Source organism: Passer domesticus, chromosome 3, assembly GCF_036417665.1.
Source record: "Passer domesticus isolate bPasDom1 chromosome 3, bPasDom1.hap1, whole genome shotgun sequence".
NCBI lineage: Eukaryota > Metazoa > Chordata > Aves > Passeriformes > Passeridae > Passer > Passer domesticus.
The window spans coordinates 25,632,233-25,655,638 of NC_087476.1; the positions used below are offsets into that span (position 1 = coordinate 25,632,233).

Sequence of the window (23,406 nt, forward strand, 5' to 3'; positions counted from 1 at the left end):
AGGTTGCTCAGAGTCCCATCCAACCTTGCCTTGAACACTTCCAGCAATGGGACATCCATGACTCCTCTGGGCAGCCTATTCTAGGACATCACTGCCCTTAGAGTAGGGGAAAATTCTTTACTGTAAACTTCTAATCTAAACCTACTCTTCTTCAGTTTGAATCCATCCCTCTTTCTCCTGTGACCATATAGCCTTGTGAAAAGTTCCTCTCATTCATGCAGGCTCCCATCAAGTACTGGAGGCCACAATTAGGTCACCCCAAAGCCTTCTCTTTCCCAGGCTGAACGATTCCAATTCTCCCAGCATTTCCTAATATAAGACGTGTTCTATCCCTCTGATCTTCTTGGTGCCCCTCCCCTGGACTCATTCTAACAGATCCATGTCCTTCCTGTGCTGAGGACCCCAGAGCTGGAAGCGGCAGTGCAGGTGGGGTCTCATCAGAGTGAAGCAGAGGGGAAGGATCACAGAACTGTTAGGGTTGGAAGGAATCTCTGGAGATCATCCAGTCCAATCACCCTGCCAGAGTCACCTAGAAAAGGTTACAGAGGAACCAGGTGAGTTTTGAATGCCTCCAGAGAGGGAAACTCCACAACCTTCCTGGGCAGCCTGTTCCAGTGGTCTGCAGCCCTCAGCATTAAGTTCTTCCTCATGTAGAGTTGAATCTTCCTGTCTTTTAGTTGACCACTGACCGCTACCCTTTGAATTCAGATGTCCAGCCAATTCCTTATGCATCTAATGGTTCTCCCATTGTATCCATTGTATCCATTTCTCTCCAGTTTGGAGAGATGGATGTTTTGGGGGACTGTGTCAGAGCTTTGCAGAAATGCAGATAAATGTTATTTGCAGCCCCTCCCTTGTCTGCTGGTGTAGTCACTCCATCACAGAAGGCTGCTTGTTTGGTCAGGCAGGACTTGCCCGTGGTGAAGCCATACTGGCTGTCCCAAATCACTTTCCTGTTATCCATGTGCCTTAGCACAGCTTCTAGGAGGATCTGTTCCATGATCTTTCCAGGTACAGAGGTGAGGCTGACTGTTTGGTAGTTCACAGGGTTTTCTGTGAGCTTTTTAAGGATGAGTACAATGTTTGCCTTTTTCCCTTCACCTGGGACTTCTCACTGCCATGACTTTTCAAATATCACAGGGAGTGGCTTGGCAACTACATCATCCAAGTCTCTCAAGACTGTGGGATGCATCTTATCAGGTTCCTAGTTTGTGCTCTTCAGATAAGAGCATATTTTGGATTCTTCAGATAAGGTCTTATCTGGCCATCTGGGCCAAATAACACTGCTGTTAAAAATATGTTGTATTCTTGGTGAATTGTGTGATAATTAACCCTAAATGTTTCAGTAATAAGAAAAGCAATGGCTACATTTGATTCTTATGTGAGTTGTAGGTGCAGTCTGTTCTCATCACATTATTGACTTCAGATGAAAATAACTGTGGTCAAAAAATGCTTTTATTCATAAAGTTTGCTCTAGAACCTTTACAACCTACTAACTACTTTTAAGATGTGGCTTCTTGCTATAGAAACCGCAGCAAACTACAGTGACCTGGGGACTTTGTGCCTTGTTCCATTTGTGAACACTGCATCTGGAAAACTATGTGGAAGTGAAAAATAATTGCATTCAATTAATGCTTATGATAAGTAGTTGAGGACATAGTTAAAATTCAATAACCCAAGTATGAAAATCCTGTATGGATTGCTCAAAAATGTAGCTTTCTGTATTACTGTCACCATGAGGCCATGCAGTGTTTGTGCATGCTAAAAACCATTTTGACTCTTCTTGTCTGTGCTTATTATGTGAGTTCCTGGAGTCACAGATGTATAACAAAGACAATGAGTTAGCTTAAATAACACAAAATTAGAGGCTGGTGTTAAATACCATAGCTACAAATTGTGGGTTAAGGGTTATTTATATATGGATTGTTTATTATTTATAATTTTAAAAGAAATTATGTGCAATTAAATAAGTTTCATTGTAACTTAAACTTTATACAGGCACATACATGTAAATTATCCTATTTTCTTTTAACAGGCAATTTGATTTTTGCCCATTAAGTACATGCTGTGGAGAATGCAGAATATAAGTTGTCCAAAATAATGCAAATGCTTTCATTCCACAGTTGTTGTATTGTCATTATAACTTAGATTCAAAACTTTTTCCCTTTTGACTTAAACTCATTCTGTTTCTTTTGATGAAAAACCTTGAAAATGCAAAATCTGTTTAGACAAACAACTGTTGTTGGTTATTTAGGGATATTACAAAAGAGTTCCTACTGTTATATGCTGTTTTGTTTGTCTGAGTTGATTAAAGGAAAATGTCTATTGTAGTGTCTTCATCAATTATTTTAATAGTATTTTGCACTGCAGATATGAACTCTTTTGTTGGGAAACTCCAGCTTTGCCTGTAGCTCTCATTGTAAACTTGAGTGAATAAAAATTAAAGCCTTTCTCTTAAAATACTGCTTATTAGAATAGCTTAAATATTCTGAGGTATGTGGCTGATGTACATTATGTGTTGCTGGACTGAAATATCTGGTGTCAGTGCATGTTGGTAAAATAGGATTTGTGAAGTGTTAAGAGTAACAGAGGCTTTCCTGTGTCCTTGAGAGACTATTAGAAATGCCATGCTCTGGTTCAACAGACCTTTCAGTGAAAGGTGTGTTTGTGAGCTGTATTTTTGTTGCTTATTCCCCCAGCTCATATTCTCCTGTCGCAGTTTCAGTATTTGGGCTTGTAAGAATAAATTAATGTTTGCAGGTTGCTGGAAATAGCTGGGAGTATGGCTTGATTCCGTGCTACTGCATGTGCCTTCAGTATGTCAAAATGATTAAGAAGGTATTACTTTCTTACTCCTGTTGAGGCAAAAAAGCATTATTTCATTGAAAATCTACTTCCCTGCTTCTGCTTTCACCCCCTGCATCCAATTCTCATGGGAATTTAGGCAAAACTAATCCTTCCATGCTCTCTCATGTATAAAACATTTGAATATTACTGATGAATTCCATATGTATTTGAAACAGGTCTGAATGCTATGAAGCTATGTAGAGGCCACTACAAAAGCAAGGCCACTCTAAAAGCAGTATTATTTTTCTCAGTGTTCTATTTGTAAAAGGAGACACTTCCTTTGAAAAGGAAATTAGGATGAACTATTCTCCTCATGCTTCCCTGTTAGAAGTTACAATGTTTTCATGCCTTATGCATAAAACAAGATGGAAATCAAACTTTGTGCTCTACCTGTTAGAAAAAAAGATTAGAAGAGTTTTCAGAAAAAGGAAGCAAGTTCTGATGTTACAATCTGTTTTCTATATGGGTAAGTGGATAGAAAATTCTATTTTTCAATTGCTTATGATGCACTAAGAAACTTGTAGTTAAATTTGTTTAACCAGAAGAGAGGTGCCTTGCATTTTCTAGATACTGATTCTGGTTTCAGAACTGTAATCTGATAAAGGTCACAGTTGCTAAAGCTTGATCATGGTGTAGTCTGGCATAGCAATATTAACAATTCTAAGAACCACTGTAAGAAGTGATTCTCAGTATTTACTAAAAGAGTCAACTCTTTCAGTAGTGGGGAGGAGGAATAAATGGATTGTCTTGTACAGTTTTGTCACAGTTATCGTCTTTTACAGCACCAACAAAGTGAACCTAAAATTGCGAATTCAATAACTGTCATCTCTCACCTTTTCTTATTTGCTTACATGCATGAGAAAGTGATACTTGCATATTTGTTTTGCAGGGATTTTGCAGACTAATTTCTGAGATTTTTTGAATTGTGGTTTGAGAGTTATTACTTTAAAGAATAAAGAAATCTTCAATCCCACTTGTGAATAATACTTATGAAGTTGTTAGGATCTTTCCGTATTTAGGGTCTTTGAATGCTTAACAAAACAGTCTTATTTAGCAAATTTTGGAAAGAATGAAATTGTTAACAACTAGAAGAAAAAAAGATCAGATTTCCAAAGCTTTTTTTATGTGATAGTCAGCTGTAGAGAGTTTGATATAATAGTAGTTCTCATCTCATGGTTAAAGAAATTTTTAATCAAAGAGCAAGAGCTTTCTGTAATTAAAAATAGAAATGGAATGTAAGGAAAACTAATGTTTTAATTTTTTAATAGGATTACTTATGTCTAGGGACTGACATTTGTATTGCTGATGGAGCAAAATAAGTGGCACAGTGTTTATTACAGTTAGTAAATGCCTGCTCTGGGGAGTTTTACCTGATTATAAAGATGCCCTTCACTTGAAAAAGGAAGGCTGTTATCTTCACGGTGATCAAGCTAAACATGATGACTTCGGTGTGATGAAAATGAATGAACATGCATAGGATTGTTACAATTCAAAATGTTTGCAATGTTTGTGAAAATAAGCCTCTCTATGTTTAATATAAATCATGGAAATTTGAAGGTTATGTACGTTCTTCTTCAGAAAGTTTTTACAAAGCTGGCACTGGATTAAGTTAGTCCATCTTTAGTATTCTGTAAGAAGCCTCTGGGACCTGGATTACTTGGGGAAAAAAAAAGAACCTTGATTTGAGTTTGTATTTGAGATACTTTTTTGAAATCCTAACATGTAGATTGCATTTTAATCATTTGTAGGAGCAGCTTTGGCCAGTCTGTTCTCTGGCAAGTGTGGAAGATGTCTGGACTGGTGCTGCCCGGCCGAGTGGAACATTGCTTGGGTGCTTAAAATTTTAGAGTACTCTGAAATATTATTTATACCTACCAATTTATGCTAAAATGAGTGAGAGGTATAGTGCATGATACTGAATAAAATGTCGACAAAGGATGAGGGTAAAAGGAAAGCAAGAATAAATCTGTGCTTTAAGAGTATTTTCCCCTGATGTATTGATTGGTTTTCTATCACAGTAAAAGGAGAATAATGGAATGGTTCTGAAGGTATTTCAGAATGTTTTTAGTCTGTTCTATGCTTTAAATATTAAAAAATGAAAGATAAAGGTGTTTAAGGGACAGTACTCTCATCATCCAGATAAATAGGGAAGCTTTTTATGTATGGCATGTAATTTTCAGCACTCAAGGCATATTAAATAGTCTATGTGCAAAATCAGTCACATAGAGAGCCTCAGAACTCCTTAAGCAGTACTCAAGAGGAGTAAGTGCTGACATTTCAGGTGACAGAGCCCACCAAAGAGAATATGTAAACACAGGTGTGCAGTTGAGATTTACATCAGTTTAGGAGATTAAAGTATTAAAATCTTACTAAAAATGAGTAATTGCATCAATGATGCCTGGCAGTAAAAGGCACTAACAGATTTAAAGATATTTAAAGGGAAATTTGTGTATATTTTAAATATTATAGTCATTGAAGAAAATATTTTAATCTCAAAATAAGGTATTTAGGGTATGAAGAAATTATATAAAATTAATGGTTTTACAGGTAACTGATACTTGGACTTCAACTACAAAGCTGTTCTTGACATGGTCAGAAATATCCCCTTTGAAGCCCTCAATCTGAGTTTCAGCCTTTTGTCCATTTTGCCTTGAATTATTTTAAGTCTCCAAGACCTGCCACTTGTTCTTAGACAATCAAATGGAAGATCTGCCCTTTCAGCATCTGCAGCTGTAGGTCTGTGATAAATCTTGTGCTGATTTAGAACATCTAATGAACTTCTGGGTCCATTCCACTTGGTTCTTGTAAAAACCTGCCAAAAAACCTGTTCACCTTAACCAGTCACACTTTTTCTTCCTGGGGATGGTCTTAGGGTGTCTTCTGCTCAAGTGGACAAAATGTTCTGTGGTTACTTTCAAAGTGTGTGGGGTTTTATTTTTGTTTGGGTGGTTTTTTTTTTTTTTTCCTTCAACACTTTCAACGTCATTTTGAAGATAAAGATAATTCCATTTGCCTTGTCCATGAAAATGTCACAGCTTTGCTTGCAAACTTCCCTGCATCTGTATATTCAAGTCTCACAGGGGTGGTCATCGTTCTGCTGCTTTACTTTCCTTTTAACTTTTTAAAAATAATGTCAAACCTAACATAATTCTTATTGTTCTCTCCACTAGTTGAGAAAGGAAGGTCTTTTTTTACTGTTAGTTTGTTTTTTCCTTCTCTTTGTATTTACCTTCTGTCTGACATTATACTTTCTTGCTTCTTCTTTAAGCCTTTCTCTGTGTGGTGTTTTGTCATTTCTGTGAGTGTCCTTTGCCATTTTTACAGCCTTCAATTTTAGATCAGGTTTTTCTTCTCTGATCCCGTTCTCTAGAGCTCTTGCAGTGCCCCCAGCCTCATGGTATTTTAGTATGTGATCTGCTCCTGTTTTAATATAAGCTAAGTATTAAATTTTACTTTGGTTGTGGAACTTGGCTTAAGACATCTTTCTTCTATTTTGAGTTCAATTCTTCCACACAGGTCTTTTCCAATGGGTTTTAAACCCAGGTTATAGAAGATTGGAACTGTTTGGAACTGTTTGGTCCTTTGCCTGTGAAAGTATATTCTGATGACTTCGAGGGTGTTTGACACAATATGACACCTGCTTTTTTTATGCCCCAGAGGTCTGTGCACTGTGATAAAGGCTGTGAAATCAGCTTAACACAGTTGGGATTTTTTGACACAGGAGCGTTGCTGCTTGTCTCGTGTTTTTCCTAAGTACTACTGGATGCTTTGATTTGTTGCTACACCTTTCTAGGAATTTCACTTACATACATTATATGGAGTGGAGTAGAATGCAAAATTTAATTTTGAATTTATTTTTTTGGTGTTATTTTGGTCATCATTTTGAATTTTCTGGTTTCTTTATCTTCAGACTGTTAGTAGCTCTTTGTTGCTTCCAGAAGAAATTAAAATTAATAGGCATTATCATGGCGTAATCTGTGGTGTAAGGATATTGTATAATTGGATTTATATTTCCTGCATTGCTTCTGTTCACTATTATCTTTCTGCATTGTGCAAAAGAAAAAAACTTCTAAGTGTAGGATATTTCATCTTGAATACATCTGTGTTGCTGTTTTCACTCCACAGAGCAGAAAAAAATCGTGTTTAAATTGAACTTTCTTACTTCTGAATAGCCTCTTGAAATTTAAAAAATATTATGTCCTTTTAAATAACTTCTAGTTTAGATGCCTTATTTTTTGGGTAACAGCCAGTTATTGCAGAATCAGATGTCCCAATTTTTAGATGCTATTATAAAGCACAGTATCTTAAGAAATGCTTTGGATCATAGTAATGGGGAAGGAATGGCAGATGGGAATAGTCAGCTGGGGGAGCTAAAGGTCTTCAGTGCATCTGCAGGCATTTGAGAGGAAGGAATAAGAACTGCAAAATGAAATGGAAAGAGCAAAATGCATTAGCGATGGAATTTTTTTCCACAAGAGCTCTTTGATGATGCAGTTGAAGTGCTTTTTTAGCTGCTTTAAGCAGTAGAAATTAAACTTCTTTAATTTCCATTTTTATGATCAGAGTAGTCCTATGAGAGACTTTCTGATATCACTATTATGCTGTCTTCAAAAACATTTATCTTGGTAGTAGGGCAGTTGTATAAATATTTGTAGTTCAGCTTCTTGAGAAAATGTTTTATGACTGCCTTTATTTGGTACAGAAGATCATAAGTTAGATGGGGATTAATGAGAATGGGGACTGGTTTGTGTCCCCATTAAGGACAGATATATTTGAGAGAATACTCAATATTGAGTATTCTATGTCTAACCATTAAAGGGCTGTGACTATAACTGTCCATTTTGGAACAGGCGTTTAATCCAGAATGTTCTTCTGATAGGGTTTATGGCTTTTCATATCAGTGGCATCAAATAATATTTCTTCCTTTCCCAAACAGGATGGGGAAAAGTAGAAACTGTCTGGAGTCTATATTACTGTGTGAAAACTTATGCCAAGATAAGACAATAACTTTGCAAGTAGGCTATGGTTTACATTTGCTAAGAAAATGGTTCTGAATTGTATCTTTCTTTTCCACTACTTAAATCTTGTATTTGTCCCTTTGCTTGAAAACCAGTGATGCTTATCTTACAGTTGACAGCAAAAGTCATAAGGGATGCATGCCTAAGTGGGAAATGTGCCTTACTGCCAAAAGTATGTATTCTGTCATTTAACTCCATGCTTAGAGTATAACAGAAACAAAATTGTATGTGGAAAGGCTTAGGAGTAGGGTGATTTTTTAAGTGCTAGAGTTTTAAGTGCTAGATTTTTTAAGTGCTAAATAAGATAGTGAAACATATAGTATTAGTGCTTTAACAAACATTGTGAGTTATTCTCATCTAAAAGTAATTGGGTTGATTGCCAAGCAGCCTGGGTATTCTAGTGAGCTAACATTTTGAGAGATGCGTAGATGGGATGAGGTTTGATTAAAATATTTAAGCTTAAAATAAGTGGCAATACTCTCTCACAGACTTAAAAAATAAAGCTTGATTTTTTTTTTAAATTTAATTTTATTTTTTTGATGCACTGGCAGGATGTATGGGGGCTTCACTCTTCTCTAATGGATCTTTGAGCTGTAAGCTTTACTTTATTATTAGTTATGGAGAAAACTGGTGCATTTTGCTGCAGTAATTCTAGTTGCATGTATTTATTTGCACATATGGTGTTGGTGATATTCTGTGAAATTGTAGAATTGAGTAATATATGTGATTAATGAATATATAGCTACTGGGGATGTCCTTTTTCACCTTCATAAACTTAATGAACAACAGTTTGTAAATGATGCAAAATGCTAATTAAAATTTTAATTTGGCAATCATCTCAGTTTGATTAGAAGCAGATGCTGATTATCTCAGAAATCTAAATGGACCCTTAGAAGGTCTTCCTTATTGCTTAAAATTGACTTGTGGAAGTAAAGTCAAACAACACCACAAAATGTGCAGTTACTTAGTCCCCTTTAGAGTACTGGGGCACTATGATTCTTACTAAATGGCTTTGTGTAATTCATCATTTGAGTTAAAAAGGAGCTTTACAGTCCACTGTAAGGCTGAATCCTTCTGCCCTAGGTACTATGTATTCTTTATGGATGAAGTACATCTCTAACTGCTTTGAAAAAGTCAAGTGTGTTGAAATAAAAGTTGCAGAAAAGGCAGTGTTAAAAATACGATGAATAAAAACATGCTTCCTCTTAATCTAGCTGAAAGCAGCTAGACAACATTTGGAATACAGTCTGAATCCTGAGGCAGATATTCTGCTGTAACACTGGATTTCTAAAGTAAAATTGAAATGGCAGCTGTGCCAAAAATGTAGTGGAAAATAGGATCTTGAACACCAGGCTCTTCAGCTAAAGGTAGAATAAGTGGAAAGGGGAACCACACTACTTGTGTGATTATGCGCTCTAGCGCTCAGTAGTTGAGCAGGTCATACTTGACTGCCATTTATCTAAAGGTTTGGAAAAAGTGAAAAATAGCAAATCCTAACTTCATCCTTATAGGTACTCAGTTCTTAGCAGTTGGTAATTTTGGATTCTTGGAAGAAACCTAGTATGGACAAGCAGAAAAGTGTCATCAAGTGTCTTCTCTTTTTTATATAAATATTTTAGGGATTCTTTTGGGGAATGAGAAAAGAGAAAATTGGGAAATCAATAGTGTATTTTTAAAAATGATACACATATGTTGTACAAGAAGAAAAGTTTTTTTTTTTTTGAATAATCAAGGTCTTAAGTTCTTTTGTAGTGGTTAAAGTTCATAATGTTTGAAAAATGAATTTATTTTTGACATAGCAGTGAATGCAGTAGCTTTGGAGATGTTTATGTTGGTCCTTAACACAGCAGCATAAAAGCTGATAGGGTGGTTTCTGCAGGATGTAATTACTCTGCAAGTAGAATTTACTAGCTGCTGTTTGGGATTAGCTTCAGAAAACGATCTGCCAACTTTGAAACGCTCTTCCTGTCTAATCCTGTGATTGAATCTAGAGAAACATTTGTTAACAAGTTTCTTTAAAATTGCATCTGATGCTACTACCCAGATTTTTAAATGAAAGAAAACTTGTTGACGTATTTGTCAGAAGAGTCTTCTGTTAGTGTAACACATAGAGCCTGTAGAGCTAACTTGTATGTGGTAGTGTTTCTAGGTAATTCTGTAGTAATTATTTTGTTCAGCTCTCCATTAAATGGATATTGGGAAATGTTTGTCAGGAATGTAGGGGGCTGAACCCGTGTCACTGAGTTTCTCTGTCATTGTGGTAACCATGAATGAGCTGCATGGTGAGGCAGATCAGAAAATGTTCTTTCTGTGCCCGCTCTTAACTCTAAAAAAGCCCAAACAATGTTTCAATTGATGGATAAGAATAGATAATTCCAAGTGCTTCCCTTTATATTTTTAGGTATGCCAGCAAACTGAACTTCAGTTAAGATATAAAGTTGTAGTATTTTGCAAGATAAAATTTTCATATTAATTTGTGGTTGGCCAAAATGAAATTGATAATCATCAGGTTTGTGAATGACAGATTTACAAGCCTCTGGAATGTTTTCTTTAGGGCTCTTCATCCTTTTAATTGGTAGGAGAGCTGGGAATGGTGTCCTTTGCTAATCAAGCAATTTATTAACTGGCTGATTACACTTTATATTCTCAAATTTAATGGTATCTAGGTTAATACTTTGGCATTCTAGTGCTCACTTAGTTTGTAGCGTGATGTGTGGCAATGGAGAAGATTGAGTAGGAAATTATTATTTTTTCTGCTTCATGCCTAGAGTGGCAATTGAGCAAAATATAGATTGACAACACTTGTTTTTGGGAAGGGTGTTGTGCCTCTTGAGTACCAGGTGCTTTGTAACTAAAAGCAAATTTTAGGAAGTTCACTTTCTAAGGACACCAGTGGCATGTGCACATAAATACCTGAAGCTGAGTCTTGGAAAAGGAAAGGACTTTGTGCATGGAGTTCTTGCTCCTTACTGGGAGACTTAGAAACAGTAAAACTAAGTGTTGCACATATATAACAGTATAATGTGTGCATGCATCTTTATCTCTTCATTAAAACAGAGTAGTGATATCAAATTTATTTTGAAGTTTTTGGACTACCTCACTGCCTCTGTTTGTTTAACCAAGCCCTGCACATTAAATTATTCATATTTTAATCTAAATTTATGTGTCTTTGTGTTTCCAGGACAGTCCTGTGATTAAAAGTCAATGAATAAACTGCATGTAGAAAGCAAGAAAACTAGAAATAATGCAACTTGTCCTGAGTACTTGCTTCTTTCCTTTCTTCTCTTTTTGTATCTTTGTTTTTTCTAAGTCTCCGGAGTTTGCAATGAATTGCTCAATTGTTTCAAGCTATGCTTCCTGACCCATGTTACTGAAAAGGGAAGATCCTTTTCCTGGTGTCCTTTGCTTGTGCAAAGCAAAGTCTGACACAGTGATGAGCAGCTTGCTAAACTGGCTGCAAATGAACGAGGCAAAACTAGTGAATTCTTTTCTGTGAGGTGAGTTTAATCAGTTCTGTGTGGAAGGTCAGATGGTGACTGGTGAGACCCTCAGAAGGACTCTAATTTTTTTTTTTTTTAATATTTTGAGCAGTGTTTTATCTGGTGAAGATCACCAAGTTCTGTCAGAAGTCAAGCAGCCAGTTTATCTTTCTAATCTTGGTTAGAATCCTAAAAGCTGTATTTAATTATATCTAATTTTTTAATGATTACTGGAATGTGTGTTTGCAGGTGCTATTTTAGGATGAAATTATTAAATATACAAACTGTAGTACTCTTATTTAAATAATTAAAAACCCCAAAAACAACAGTAAAAAAAAAGCTTTTCTAGCTTCTGTGAACCAAGAAAAATTGGGATACATGTTTCATGATGCTCTGCGTGCAGCAATACAGACATGGCCTAACTGAAAGCTTGAGTCTGACTTTAGGTACTATGGGTAGTGTGTTTCTTTGATGTGAAAATGGTGAAATCATTAATGTCCATGGGAGGTTGTTTTTCATGCTTCAGTATTTAGGGAAGCCAGTTTTGTTTTTGAATGCATTCTGGAGTAATTTTCCAGCTTTAGGTAGAGGCTAGGATTATCCTTGTTTCATCTTCCTCTTTTTCTCTATTAGCTGAAAACATGAAGGCAATGTGAGTTTTGTGAAAAGGCAAGGAGCAAAGTGTTTGTGGGGCTGCTGAATGATTGCCTAACCTTTAAGATACTTGAGCCTATAAGAAGTAAACTATTTAACAGCTTTATGTATATAATTTATGTATATAATAAATAGTGGTTTGCAATAATATTTGTGTTGGATTGAAAAATAAAATTTCTGATAAAACTGTATTTTTGGTCACACTGTCCACAGCCTAACCTAAATCTTTAGTCACGGCAAATGACCTGTTTTCTGTGAAGGTTCACCAGGATCACTTTTACACCAACAATGTTAAATTATTTGCTAGTGACATGCAAGAAAATCTGAAATGACTGTCACTGTATCTGTACAAAATTGATACGGTCAAATTACTAATAAAGAAGGATGTAGACAGCTTGTGAAGCTTGGAATAAATCCCCCTTGAAACAAAATGTAATACTGGAAAAAATGGTTTTGTTGATGAAATTAAGCTGATTTGTTTGGAAGAACAAATAAAGAAGGAATCCTTTCCCTCTTGTTCTCCCCTCAATATTGCTGGCCTGTCTGTAAAACAGTTTCTGGACTCCTTTAATAGCTCTCTGGAAAAAAACTCTGCTCTGTGCTTGGCTTAATTTGTTGGATGGAGTTATTTTTAGTGAGATATCTTAGAAGAAATAGTGGAATTGTAACCACCATTTCTATACAACATGTTGTACTGTTTTTATTTGGTCCGTGTATTTACACGGCCAGTGAGGGCTTGGAATGACAGGGTGCAGAGGCTCTCCTAAGGGATTTCTACTAAGAATGCATAAAACTGTTACATTTGAAAATGGAAGCCACTATGTTGGAATTAAAATGAAAACTTAGGTCTCTGGTAGGTGAAAGGCAGGCTTCAGACTGATGCAATGACTTAGATTTATAATTATTTAGACAAAAATGGATCATCTGGAAGGAGTCATGGAGTTTTGGTGCCACTGTGTGAAATTTGTTTATAGCTTCAATGTGTCATGAAAAGCAGGAATTTTTCAAATTCTAACAAGAATAAGATTGTTAATGAGAGTATTTTATAGAAAGTATTCTCATTTCATTTACAGAAACACATTTAATTGTTTTGATACAGCTACTTCGTTAAAGAAGAATGCTGTCTTTACAGGCTGCTGAGCTTTACATTTTTACATGCAGAAATTTAATACTGTTGTGTATTTCCTTTCTCTTCAGAGCTACATTCTTCTGCCTTGCTGGCATCTTTATTATTTTTTAAAGCTGGTTTTCCTTGGGGAGTACTACAGATTGCATCAAGATGCAGACAGGGTAACCATAAGCCTTCTCAACATTGCTGCCTTGGCTATTTCATATGCATATATCAAGTCACTGTTTTTCACTAAGCTACTTGTCCAAGTTTGGAATTAAATGGTCCTTCCTGTGACTTCCAAGAGAAGTGGGGTGGTTTTGGTTTTTTTTTTTTCCTTGGGTTTTCCAGTTGAGGAGGAAAATGTTTTGTTGAAATGCCCGTTTAACTGTATATCAGTGTTGGTCAACAAATTAGATATTCTGCTCCATTCAGAGAATAAAACTGCTTGAGCTCATCCCCTCCCATGGAGAGGATAGACATTGGGTGACTTCATCTTACATTTGGAGTCTGCACATCTATTGCATGTGGTGGTCTGGGCTTGGTTCCTGACTAGTCTCTAAAAGCTACCTTGACTGCAGTCTTGCATCAGCTCACTGTAGGTGTTGGAGCACACATCCAGTTCATGGAGAGCAGTGTCACACAGCGTGTTATGCTTTGGTGACACTTCTGTCCCTCCACGTTTTGAGAAGATATTCTGCCTTCCTTATCACTTAAAATCCTTTCAGTCAGGGACTACTCCCATTATACTTCATCAAGAGCATGTTATGCAAATGTGTGTGGGTTTGGGTGCCAAAATATAAGAAAGATATGAAGTTATTAGAGAGTGTCTGAGGGAGGGCCATGAGGATGGTGAAGGGTCTGGAGGTGGAGCTGTATGAGGAGTGCCTGAGGTCACTTGGTCTGTTCTGCCTGGATGAGACTAAGGGGAGAGCTCACTGGGGTCTGCAGCTTCCTCCTGGGGGGAAGAGCAGGGGCAGACACTGATCTCACTTCTCTCTGGTGACCAGTGACAGGACCCAAGGGAAGGGCCTGAAGTTGTAACAGGAGGTGTAAGTTGGATATTAGAAAAAGGTTCTTCACCCAGAGGGTGGCTGGGCACTGGAACAGCTCCCCAGGGCAGTGGTCACAGCACCAGCCTGACAGAGCTCAAGAAGTGTTTGGACAATGCTCTTGGGCACATGGTGACTCTTGGGGTGTCCTGTGCAGGGCCAGGAAGTGAACTTCACGATCCTGATGGGTCCCTTCCAACTCAGCATATTCTGATTGTATGATGTGTATTTGTGCATATGTACTATTTAAATTCTTCTATTAGGAAATGTAATATTGTGATTTTAAAATACCTTGAGTTGTTAAATTAGAGCATTGCTGCTTTACTTACTTGTTTCAAGAACTGCAAAAACACTAACACTTAGAGGACAGTAAAGATACTATTGTTCTCACTCCTTAGAGAAAGCAATGTTAAATTCCTGAATATAGATATATATAGTTAGATATAGTTTTGTTTAATCTGTATTTAAAAATAAGCTGAAACTGTTCTTTTTGTTTATATCTGATGAAGTAAAGTCCTTACTAATTGCTATTTATTCAACTTGTTTTGTTTTAATGCATATCTAGAGACAAGCAAAGATTGTCATGAGTTTTATTTTAGAGAAGCTGACTTCTAAGAAGTGTGTTTTATAGTTCTTGTTAATCCTTAAAATTATTGTAGTTTAAAATCTGCCCTTCTACTTCAGAGGGAAGGTTGCTTAACACTATTGTCCCACTGATGTTTTCCTGGCTTCTGCTTAATTAATTATTAGTGATCACTTATTGAATATGTAGTTCTTTTTCTCTTTTCAACTAAACTGATAATATTACAGATTAAGTAATATTTTAGCTCATGCTAATAAAATAAAAAAGCCTTATCGTAAAGTATTTAAACAGTTTTAAAACAAAATTTTAATTTTAGATTAGTGAAGACCTGAAAAATGAATTGGCTAATGAGCTGAGTGTGTCAACCCCTGGCTTCAGTTTGCCTAAAGTAAAAGAACAAATGTTCTATAAGGTAAGTAAAAATTGCTGAGTCCCACAGATCTGCATTCGTTCTCTCTCAGTTAAACGCAGAGTTACTAATTTTAAGTTTACCTAATAGTCACAGTAAATCCAAGTGTCTAAAAGACTAATGAGAGTTCCTCTACTTCATGTGAGTATAAGGGTGGAAGGAGGGCCTGGGAAAATGAAGGAAGCTTGAAACTCTTTGTCCTGTTCTGCCATCCCTTACATTTGCCACAAAAATGATCTTAAGTTTTAATGTTTCCCAGACAAATTACTTAATTTACCTGGCTGTCAGATTGTTCAGGATGGAGACATTGTCAAACATCTGTTGCTGAAATTAGGTTTGATCTGATTGTATTAGTCAGAAATTTGTTTTGCAAGAGAGCAAAGGGAGAGGAAAAAAATTTGTAATGTGGCCCACTGATTCTTTGGAGTGAAGCTGGTTGAGTTCCAGATCAGCTTGCAAAACCTTTGGTATGTAGCTTATGTGAATCAAATATTTCCAGACATTAGAAACAGAAATCCATTTGCAAATATCAAATCAGTAAGTGATGCAAAGAGACATAATTGGATCAATACTCATAGACACAAACTTTGAAATACCTTATTTTGCCTAGTTGCATGACTTTCTGTAAGCAAGCATTATTTTCCCACCAAAATAATGATTAGCTATTCCTAAGTCAAGATTTCATTTCACACACTTTGAGTTTTGTCTGGAGACAATGTTAAAAGACAGAAAATTACTCAAAGCTTTATTGGTCTATCTTAAATCTTAGGTCTGTAAACATTGTTACTGTGTTATTTTGCTATTTCACAATGTGGGGTTTTCTTCCTTCTTAGGTTGGACTTGCAGATGCTGTGGATTTATTTAGAGCCAGAAGAGTGTTTATTAAAGATGGCTTTGCTTATGTGCCGTTTAAGGAGATTGATGTGATTGTTTTGAATAACTATAGAACAAAGTTGTCTAAAGCACTGGCGGTAAGTCACATGAAGTCTGCTTTTCACAGCTCTTGTGGTATTGCTTGGTGACACTCCTGGACAATAACCTTTTTGGATTTAAAATGTATATGCTTCCATCTGGAGAATACCAGAAACCTTACTACAAGTACAGGTAGCACTAAAAAGTATTCATTGTGAGCTGAGTGTCCATTAATTTCAAATGGTATTTAGCATATAGTGTGCATTCTAAAGAAATTTGTGCTAGAGGATTTTAGAAATTGTTTCTGACAGAGATAGCAACATGATGCCCTTTCATTCAACATGTTAGCTCTATGCACACAACTGTTTTTTCTACTCATACCTATAATTCCTCCCACAACATTTTGCAACCGTTTTTTGTTGGAACAAGTATAACCGTTGTGGGTTTTTACTCTGTGTTCTGTTGGTACGGACTGAGATTAGCTCATTTCGTTGGAGCATGGAGAGCATTAATGCCCTGGTCATGAGTTCAGTCTCTGTACAGGTCACCCACTTAAGAGCTGGGCTTGGAGGTCCTTCTGGGTCCCTTTTAACAATGAATATTCTATGAACTCAAATGAGGATAAGCCAGAATATGTCAGGCAAAGGTAAAGTTTTTGTTGTATGAACATTTGAGTTATCATATCTAGTTAGGACATCTGTGGTAAACACTGTATGTGAATGTCCTGTTAGTAATTCAGTGTTCAGCTCAGGAATTGCTTGTTTTACAATATCTCTGAGACTCTTCACAGGGTTTAAAAGGGCGTGATCATGTCTAATACACAAAATTTTAGTCGTAGAAAATACAGCATTGAATAACATGAAGACAGATAGGATTGCTTTTCAAAAATGTTTTCAAAGGCTTGTATTGTTATGTTACATTAATGCCAAGGCTGACCACAAGCATTTAGTAAACAAACAGTGGGAAGCAAAAATGCATTCCTTTGTCAAATTAGAAAATTAGCATACTGAAGTCTTATCAATTTTGAATATAACTGGAGTCTGTGGAATTATTTCATGTACAGTGAAAATTATTATAGTCTTATATGAACATTTTCATTAGAACTCTTCAACAGAACTGCAACTAGAGATGCCTTTATTTGAGTTGATGCATAATGTTTTTGCTGGAAGCTGATAACACTTGTGCAGGATTTAAAAAGAAAGAACGTACTCCACAGAAATGTAGCTAAATATGCACATTATCTGCATCTATTCAAAATACTTTGAAGAAGCTTCGTGAACGTCTGGAATTTGTGTGTTGTGTGAATAGCTGAGAAGTCTGAAAAACAGTAAGAACTGCAATGAGTAGGCCCTGACTTAGTTTGAGGAGAAATCTGAGAACACACAGACTATCTCACATGTTATTCATTTCACCTGGATTGATTCCTTAAAGGCAATAACTGCATTACAGGAAAGTACTTCTTTATGTGATACTTAGTAGTCATGGTTTAGAAATTTGAGCACTCATGACCTAGGAAAACTATCTTCTACAGGACTGCTGTATTTGAAGTTATTGTGGTGTTTCACATTAGTCTTGGTTCACATTAGTCTTCTAATATATAAGCTTTGTTTATTAAAGTTCACCATGTTTTCTAGGCAAGGGATAAATGATTAGTGATTTCTGTCCTATTCCAAAGCTCCTAATTGAACTTGAGGGGTTTTGATTACTAATTTACTAATTTAGAAACTGTATTTAATAAACTGTTTCAGCTAATTTTAGCCAGCACAGTGCACAGATGAGTGATGCTAGGGATATTACTGAGTCTTTGGAAATGAAGGCTGAAGTTCCAGCATATTTTACTGAGGTCAGTCTGATGTTAACTCTGTTACACCAGAGGCTTAATTGAAGTGTGATACTTGGTAGCTAGATACTTAGTGTAGTTTTCACTAGAACAAAGCTATAAACATAAATTACATTTCAGTGAAACTGTAAGAATACACTTTTAAAGCAAGGATTGTATATATACAAATCCAGAGAATAATCTTAACAATTTTCCTCAGCCATATGTAGACTGAAGAGGCAGAAGTTATGACACAATAGCACAATTCAAGTATTGTTTGTGGAAAGTAGTTGTTGAAATACTATTTGATCTAGGCCCAAGTTCTGCAAGTACAGCTGGTTTAGCTGTGCTTTTTTAGGACATGGGTGTTTTTTCGTGCTCACTGCAAAAGAGCAATCAGCCAAGAGAAATGTGTTTCATTTCAGGCACTCTGGTGATACAGAGGTCTTCACGACTTTGCACAGAAGTTGTGCATCATGGCCAGACTTAATTAAGAAGTAATAAAGCCTTGAACATCATCATCTGTTTTGTTACTTAATTTGTCTCTTAATGAATATATCTGATAACATTATCACTTTGGTAAGCATTACTTGTGTGTTCTTTTGGGAGTATGTTTTAGTAGTTTTGCAGCATCTGGGTGTTCACACTTTGTTCTCAGCACTTTCTAATGGACAATCCTTGTATTAGAATTTGAGAATTTAAGACTGTAATGGTGTGATCATCTTAATTAGGCTTATGCAATAGCATATATTAAATACAGAAATATCTAAAGAAGGGGTTTGTAAAATTACGTTAAAAAATTGTATCTTTTGTTAGATATTTTGACGTCACTGGCTTAAAAATTGCCTGGATGGCCAGGTCCCAACTGTGGGTGAATGGAGCCACATCCAATTGGTGTGTGTTCCCCAGGGCTCAGTATTGGGCTCAGTCCTGTTTAACATCTTCACTGATCATCTAGATGAGGGACTCGAGTATACTCTCAGTAAATTAATGAATGGCATAAAGTTGGGTTGGAATGTAGGAAGGCTCTGCAGATCTGGATCTGGGCTGGCTGGCTGGATGGATGGATGGATGGATGGATGGGTGGAGGTGAGCGGTATGAGGTTCAACAAAGCCAAGTGCTGGACCCTACACTTGGGTCATAACACCCCCAGGCAGTGCCACAGGCTGAGGGCAGAATGGTTGAAAAGCTGCCCTGCAGAAAAACCCTGGAGGTGCTGGTTTACAGCCAGCTGAACATGATATCCAGTGTGTGCCCAGGTGGCCGTGAAGGCCTTGGGCATCCTGGCTTGTATCAGCAATAGTGTGGCCAGCAGGACCAGGGCAGGGATTGTCCCGCTGTACTCAGCACTGGTGAGGCCACACCTTGAGTCCTGTGTGTAGTTCTGGGCTCTCAATTCAAGAAAGACATTGAGGTGGGTCCAGAGAAGGGCAACAGGGCTGGTGAAGAGTCTGCAGCGCAAGTCCCATGAAGAATGGCTGAGGGAGCTGGGGTTGTTTAACCTGAAGAAATGGAAGCTCAGGGGAAATCTTATTCTCTACAGCTGCCTGAAAGGAGGTTGTAGCAAGGTTGACCTCTGCTTCCAGGTGATTTGTCACAGGACAAGAAGACATAGCCTCAAGCTGCACCAGGGGAGGTTCAGGTTGGATAGCAGGAATTTCTTCACTGAAGGGGTGATTAGATATTGGAGTGGGCTACCCCGGGAAGTTGTGGAGTCACTGTCCCTGGAAGTGTTTAAGGAAAGACTGAACATGGCTTATGCTGCTGTGGTCTGTTGGATGAGATGGTGCTTGGTCATAGGTTAGACTTGATCATCTCACAGGTCTTTTGTAGCGTAAATGATTCTGCGATTCTGTGACTTTGGGCAATACTTGTGGTTTTGGCAGTCTGCTGTATACTTCTAGTGGACAAAATACCCTGGTTACAGATATTGGGGAGATGGTTTTTCAGGCATGTTGTTTCTTGCAGCTGTCATTAGTGGCACCATTTTTCAATGTTAATGCACCATAGTTTTCCAGTATGGGTTGTTTGTGCAGTATTATTGGTCTGGGTTTTGCTTCATGGAGCTGATTTGGTGCTACTCTAAGGAGTCACATGCACAGGTTTTAGGAAGGAGTTATGCCTATGCAGGAGCAATATTATGATGGCCTGCTCTGTCTTTTCCAAGGTGCTCTGAAATTGTACACCTTATGGGAATTGTTCTTGTGCTAAAGATGCTCTTCTTAGGTCTCCAAAGGATTGAATAATTTGGGTGGTTGCCTAGCCTTGTTACATTGCTCACTACATTGCAGATATATGTCACCATCCTGCATATTAGAGTGCTTCTGGTTGGGGTTGTAAGGGAGGAGTAGAATGAGACTGAATTGATGTGTTGACACTGAGCTTTGAAAGAACAGTAAATAATTCATAGCACTGACTTTTAAAAAAAGTTTTATGTTGACACTGGCAGAAATTCAGTTCAGTCAGTTACACTTTAATCACTTACTAGTCAAGCCCATGAAGCATTCAGATGTTCTTTCATCATTTAAAAACAAGCTTGACACCCCAACTGTGGCTATTTCTTGAGGCCTTATAATAAGAGGAGTTGATATTAGTCAAGCCTTCTTGGCAGTTCCAAGTACAACTGGTACAACTGAAGATGTTAATTTTATGTGCGAAATCAATACTGCAAAGGCCTTCTTTATGTATTCTCTGACCCATTTGATAGTAAATAATTTCCTTGTGCCATTAGTGATGATTAAACTGTAGAAAGCTTAAACATTTTCTGTAACATGTGAGCTGTAATGTTAGCTCAACAATTGTTTTATAATGTAACACAATTTAAATTCATAGAAGTTTGCTTAATGTTTTATTCATGAGGGTTTCATTGCATTTACACTAACATACAAAATTATCCATCTCATATTTGAGGAAAGTAGTTTTAAATTTTGATGAAAAAAAAATCAGAAGATTCAGCTTAATGTCATGGCTCAGACACTAATCACAGACCTATATCAGAGCTGCATTGCTCTCAGTACTGCATAAAAGAGGATTGCTCCAGAGAAATCTGAAGTGAGACAAAAGGGGGGAGGGTGGGAGAAGCAGCCAACATGTGGACGTGGGATGGAAGGAGGAGCCCACACTGAAGCAGGTGGAGAAGGAACAGCCTGTGGAGAACCCGTGCTTAAGCATTGTTGTTTTCCTGAAGGATTGCATCTCATGGGAGAAAGCCCATGTCAGAGCAGGGGGGATAGTGAGCAGGCAGGAGCTGTGGAGAGGAGCTCTGGACCCGGGAGGTGTGGGAATCTGGGCTGAAGGAGCAGCTGATGAGAGAGGGAAGCAAAGGCCTTGTCTTGTTTGTCTCTGCTCCTCACTACCTGAGTCTAATTGACCGTAAATTACATTAATTTCCCTCATGTTGAGTCTGTTACACTCGCAGTGGTAATTGTTTATCAATCTCCCTGTCTTTATCTGTGTGGGAATTTGGCCCTTAAGTTGGGGTGAGTTATCCATGGCTGTTCTTCTAATATTTTGTTGTGAGACTTGTAGTTCTGCTGAGGTTGGATTCTGAGGAAGGGAGGCTCAGCACTGTGGTTCCAGCTCACACAGCCATGTTAGCTTCTGTGTTTCCTAGGCTCTTTCTCTGGAACAGCTCCCTGATAAATTCAAGATGTGGGGATCCTAGATACTGAAAAACCCAGCTCTGACTGGGATGTCTCCCAGTAGTGTTTGAATCAAATACACTGAATCTTTGTTGTTTTACCTTAATTCAGAAAATGCTTTGTCCTAAAGTTTTAGTGGTTTTTGAACAATATATTTTAAAGCTGTAAGCTGATCTTTGAGAATGTGTAAATATTCCTGCTGTGTGAGTGCTTTTATGGTGTGTTGAAGAGTTTATTTTACAAAGACTTGTAATTATCTATGCTAGTATAACTGAGCCATAGATTTATCATACTTATTTTTAAATACTGCCCCTTTTTTTGCCTAGCAATTGAAGTAATAACTCGGCTGGTGTCTAAATTACTGCAAAAAAGTTGCTTTTGTGAAAACTGTTTGTCGGAACATCATATAACATCTTACTGTTTGCAAATTAAAATGTAACCTAGAAATAGCACTAATTGGCACCATAAGAAATTGATTCAAATATTAATACATACAATCTTGATAGAGTGTTTTTCTTCCTAATTTAATACCAGCACTTTTTTACTTTGAATTACCATCTTTTGTAATCAGAAAAAATGTCTACAAATAAAATTGCTGGGTTTTGAGGACTTGCTGCAAAAGGAAGACCTCACTGCTGTTTTCTAATTTTGTATATTTTTTCTTGATTCTGTTCTTGATTTGGCATGTAATCTTTTAAATGGTTAGAAATGGGAATAAAATAATTTGCATTACTAATATTTGTAATGATTTGTCTTTTAAAATGAAATATTAGTCAAACAAATATGCTATTTTGGTTGACTTATGCTATAGTTACAAAGAACCTCCTAATTCAGAAAAGTATCAGTATACATAGCACCATCTGTGAAACATTTTCTTCCTAAAACACCTACGTTTTTAAGCGGTAGAGCAGAAGGCTTTATATGGTGGCATTAATGTTGAGAAAGTATGATTGATGATGGTCTTGTCACTTGAAATTCATTTCAGGTGTTGTGTTCCCAATGTTAACTTAAAGCAATTCACTGTAACATAAATGGATGATTTTTATAATATGCACATACAAGGTTAGTAAGGCAATAACTTAGGCAGTGTAAGGTAAAACGTGATTACAGTGACTTTGTCCTCTGAATCTTTCAGGTAAAGTTTGTGGTGAGAATCTTGCAGAGAAGCAGCTGGTCTTGGTTTCTGAGTGTTACAAGGTCATTGTCTAAGGCGCAGGTCAACTGAATAAAATAGTGATATTTTGAGTGGGAAAAGTGATATTCACAGAAATTATTTAGAGAGTGTGTGTGTGTCAAGAGAAGACTGAAGCTTGTATGTGGACGTGTTACTGGACTTTTCTTTGTGACATTTTTTTGGCTATTGTCCCATTGCTATTTTCTGCAATACATCCTTCAGTGTTTTATCTCCTCTACTAATTGAAGTACATGTGTTCCTTCTAGACACCACACAGATTGCTAGCATAAAGTAATTATAAATAATGTTAGGAGGCTAAATGAAATTTGACTGTATTCAGTATTTTTTGTCTCTATTTCTTCTCTTGTCTTCTTGCATCTTTCATACAGAGTATAAGAGTTTGTTAAGTACAAAATTTGCAGCATAAACAATTGCTGTGGTATCTACATAGTCCTGTCTGGTTTGATTTGTATAAAAATGCTTCAGTCTTCAAATCCACATCAATACTTCATGATAGTCAAGCTAACAAAACAAGATTTGCAGTATTTGAAGCATGTAGAAGGTTTGCCCAAGTAAGTAGGTTGTTCCCCAAATTTCAGAAAAAAATTGGAATTGAATATATTAGTTGCAAGTGCAATTTTATTCCTATGTTGTGTGGTAGATGTGATAACCTGAAAACTCGTCAGTTAATATGGCACTATTAAGTGTC

General features: G+C 36.9%; 1 protein-coding gene across 3 annotated transcripts in view; it reads left to right on the plus strand.

The window, feature by feature from the left end:
* PRIM2 (DNA primase subunit 2) overlaps positions 1 to 23,406 on the plus strand; it is an 88,527-nt gene that overhangs the window by 7,666 nt on the left and 57,455 nt on the right. The window contains exons 5-6 of one of the 3 annotated variants that reach the window (XM_064412245.1): positions 15,058 to 15,153; positions 15,984 to 16,121. The exons of 1 other annotated variant lie outside the window; for it this stretch is intronic. In XM_064412245.1, coding sequence (XP_064268315.1) covers positions 15,058 to 15,153; positions 15,984 to 16,121 — 234 coding nt within the window. Of the gene's footprint in view, positions 1 to 4,595; positions 4,739 to 15,057; positions 15,154 to 15,983; positions 16,122 to 23,406 lie in introns of those variants that run through there. One more of the 3 variants, XM_064412247.1, reaches the window with a different exon arrangement.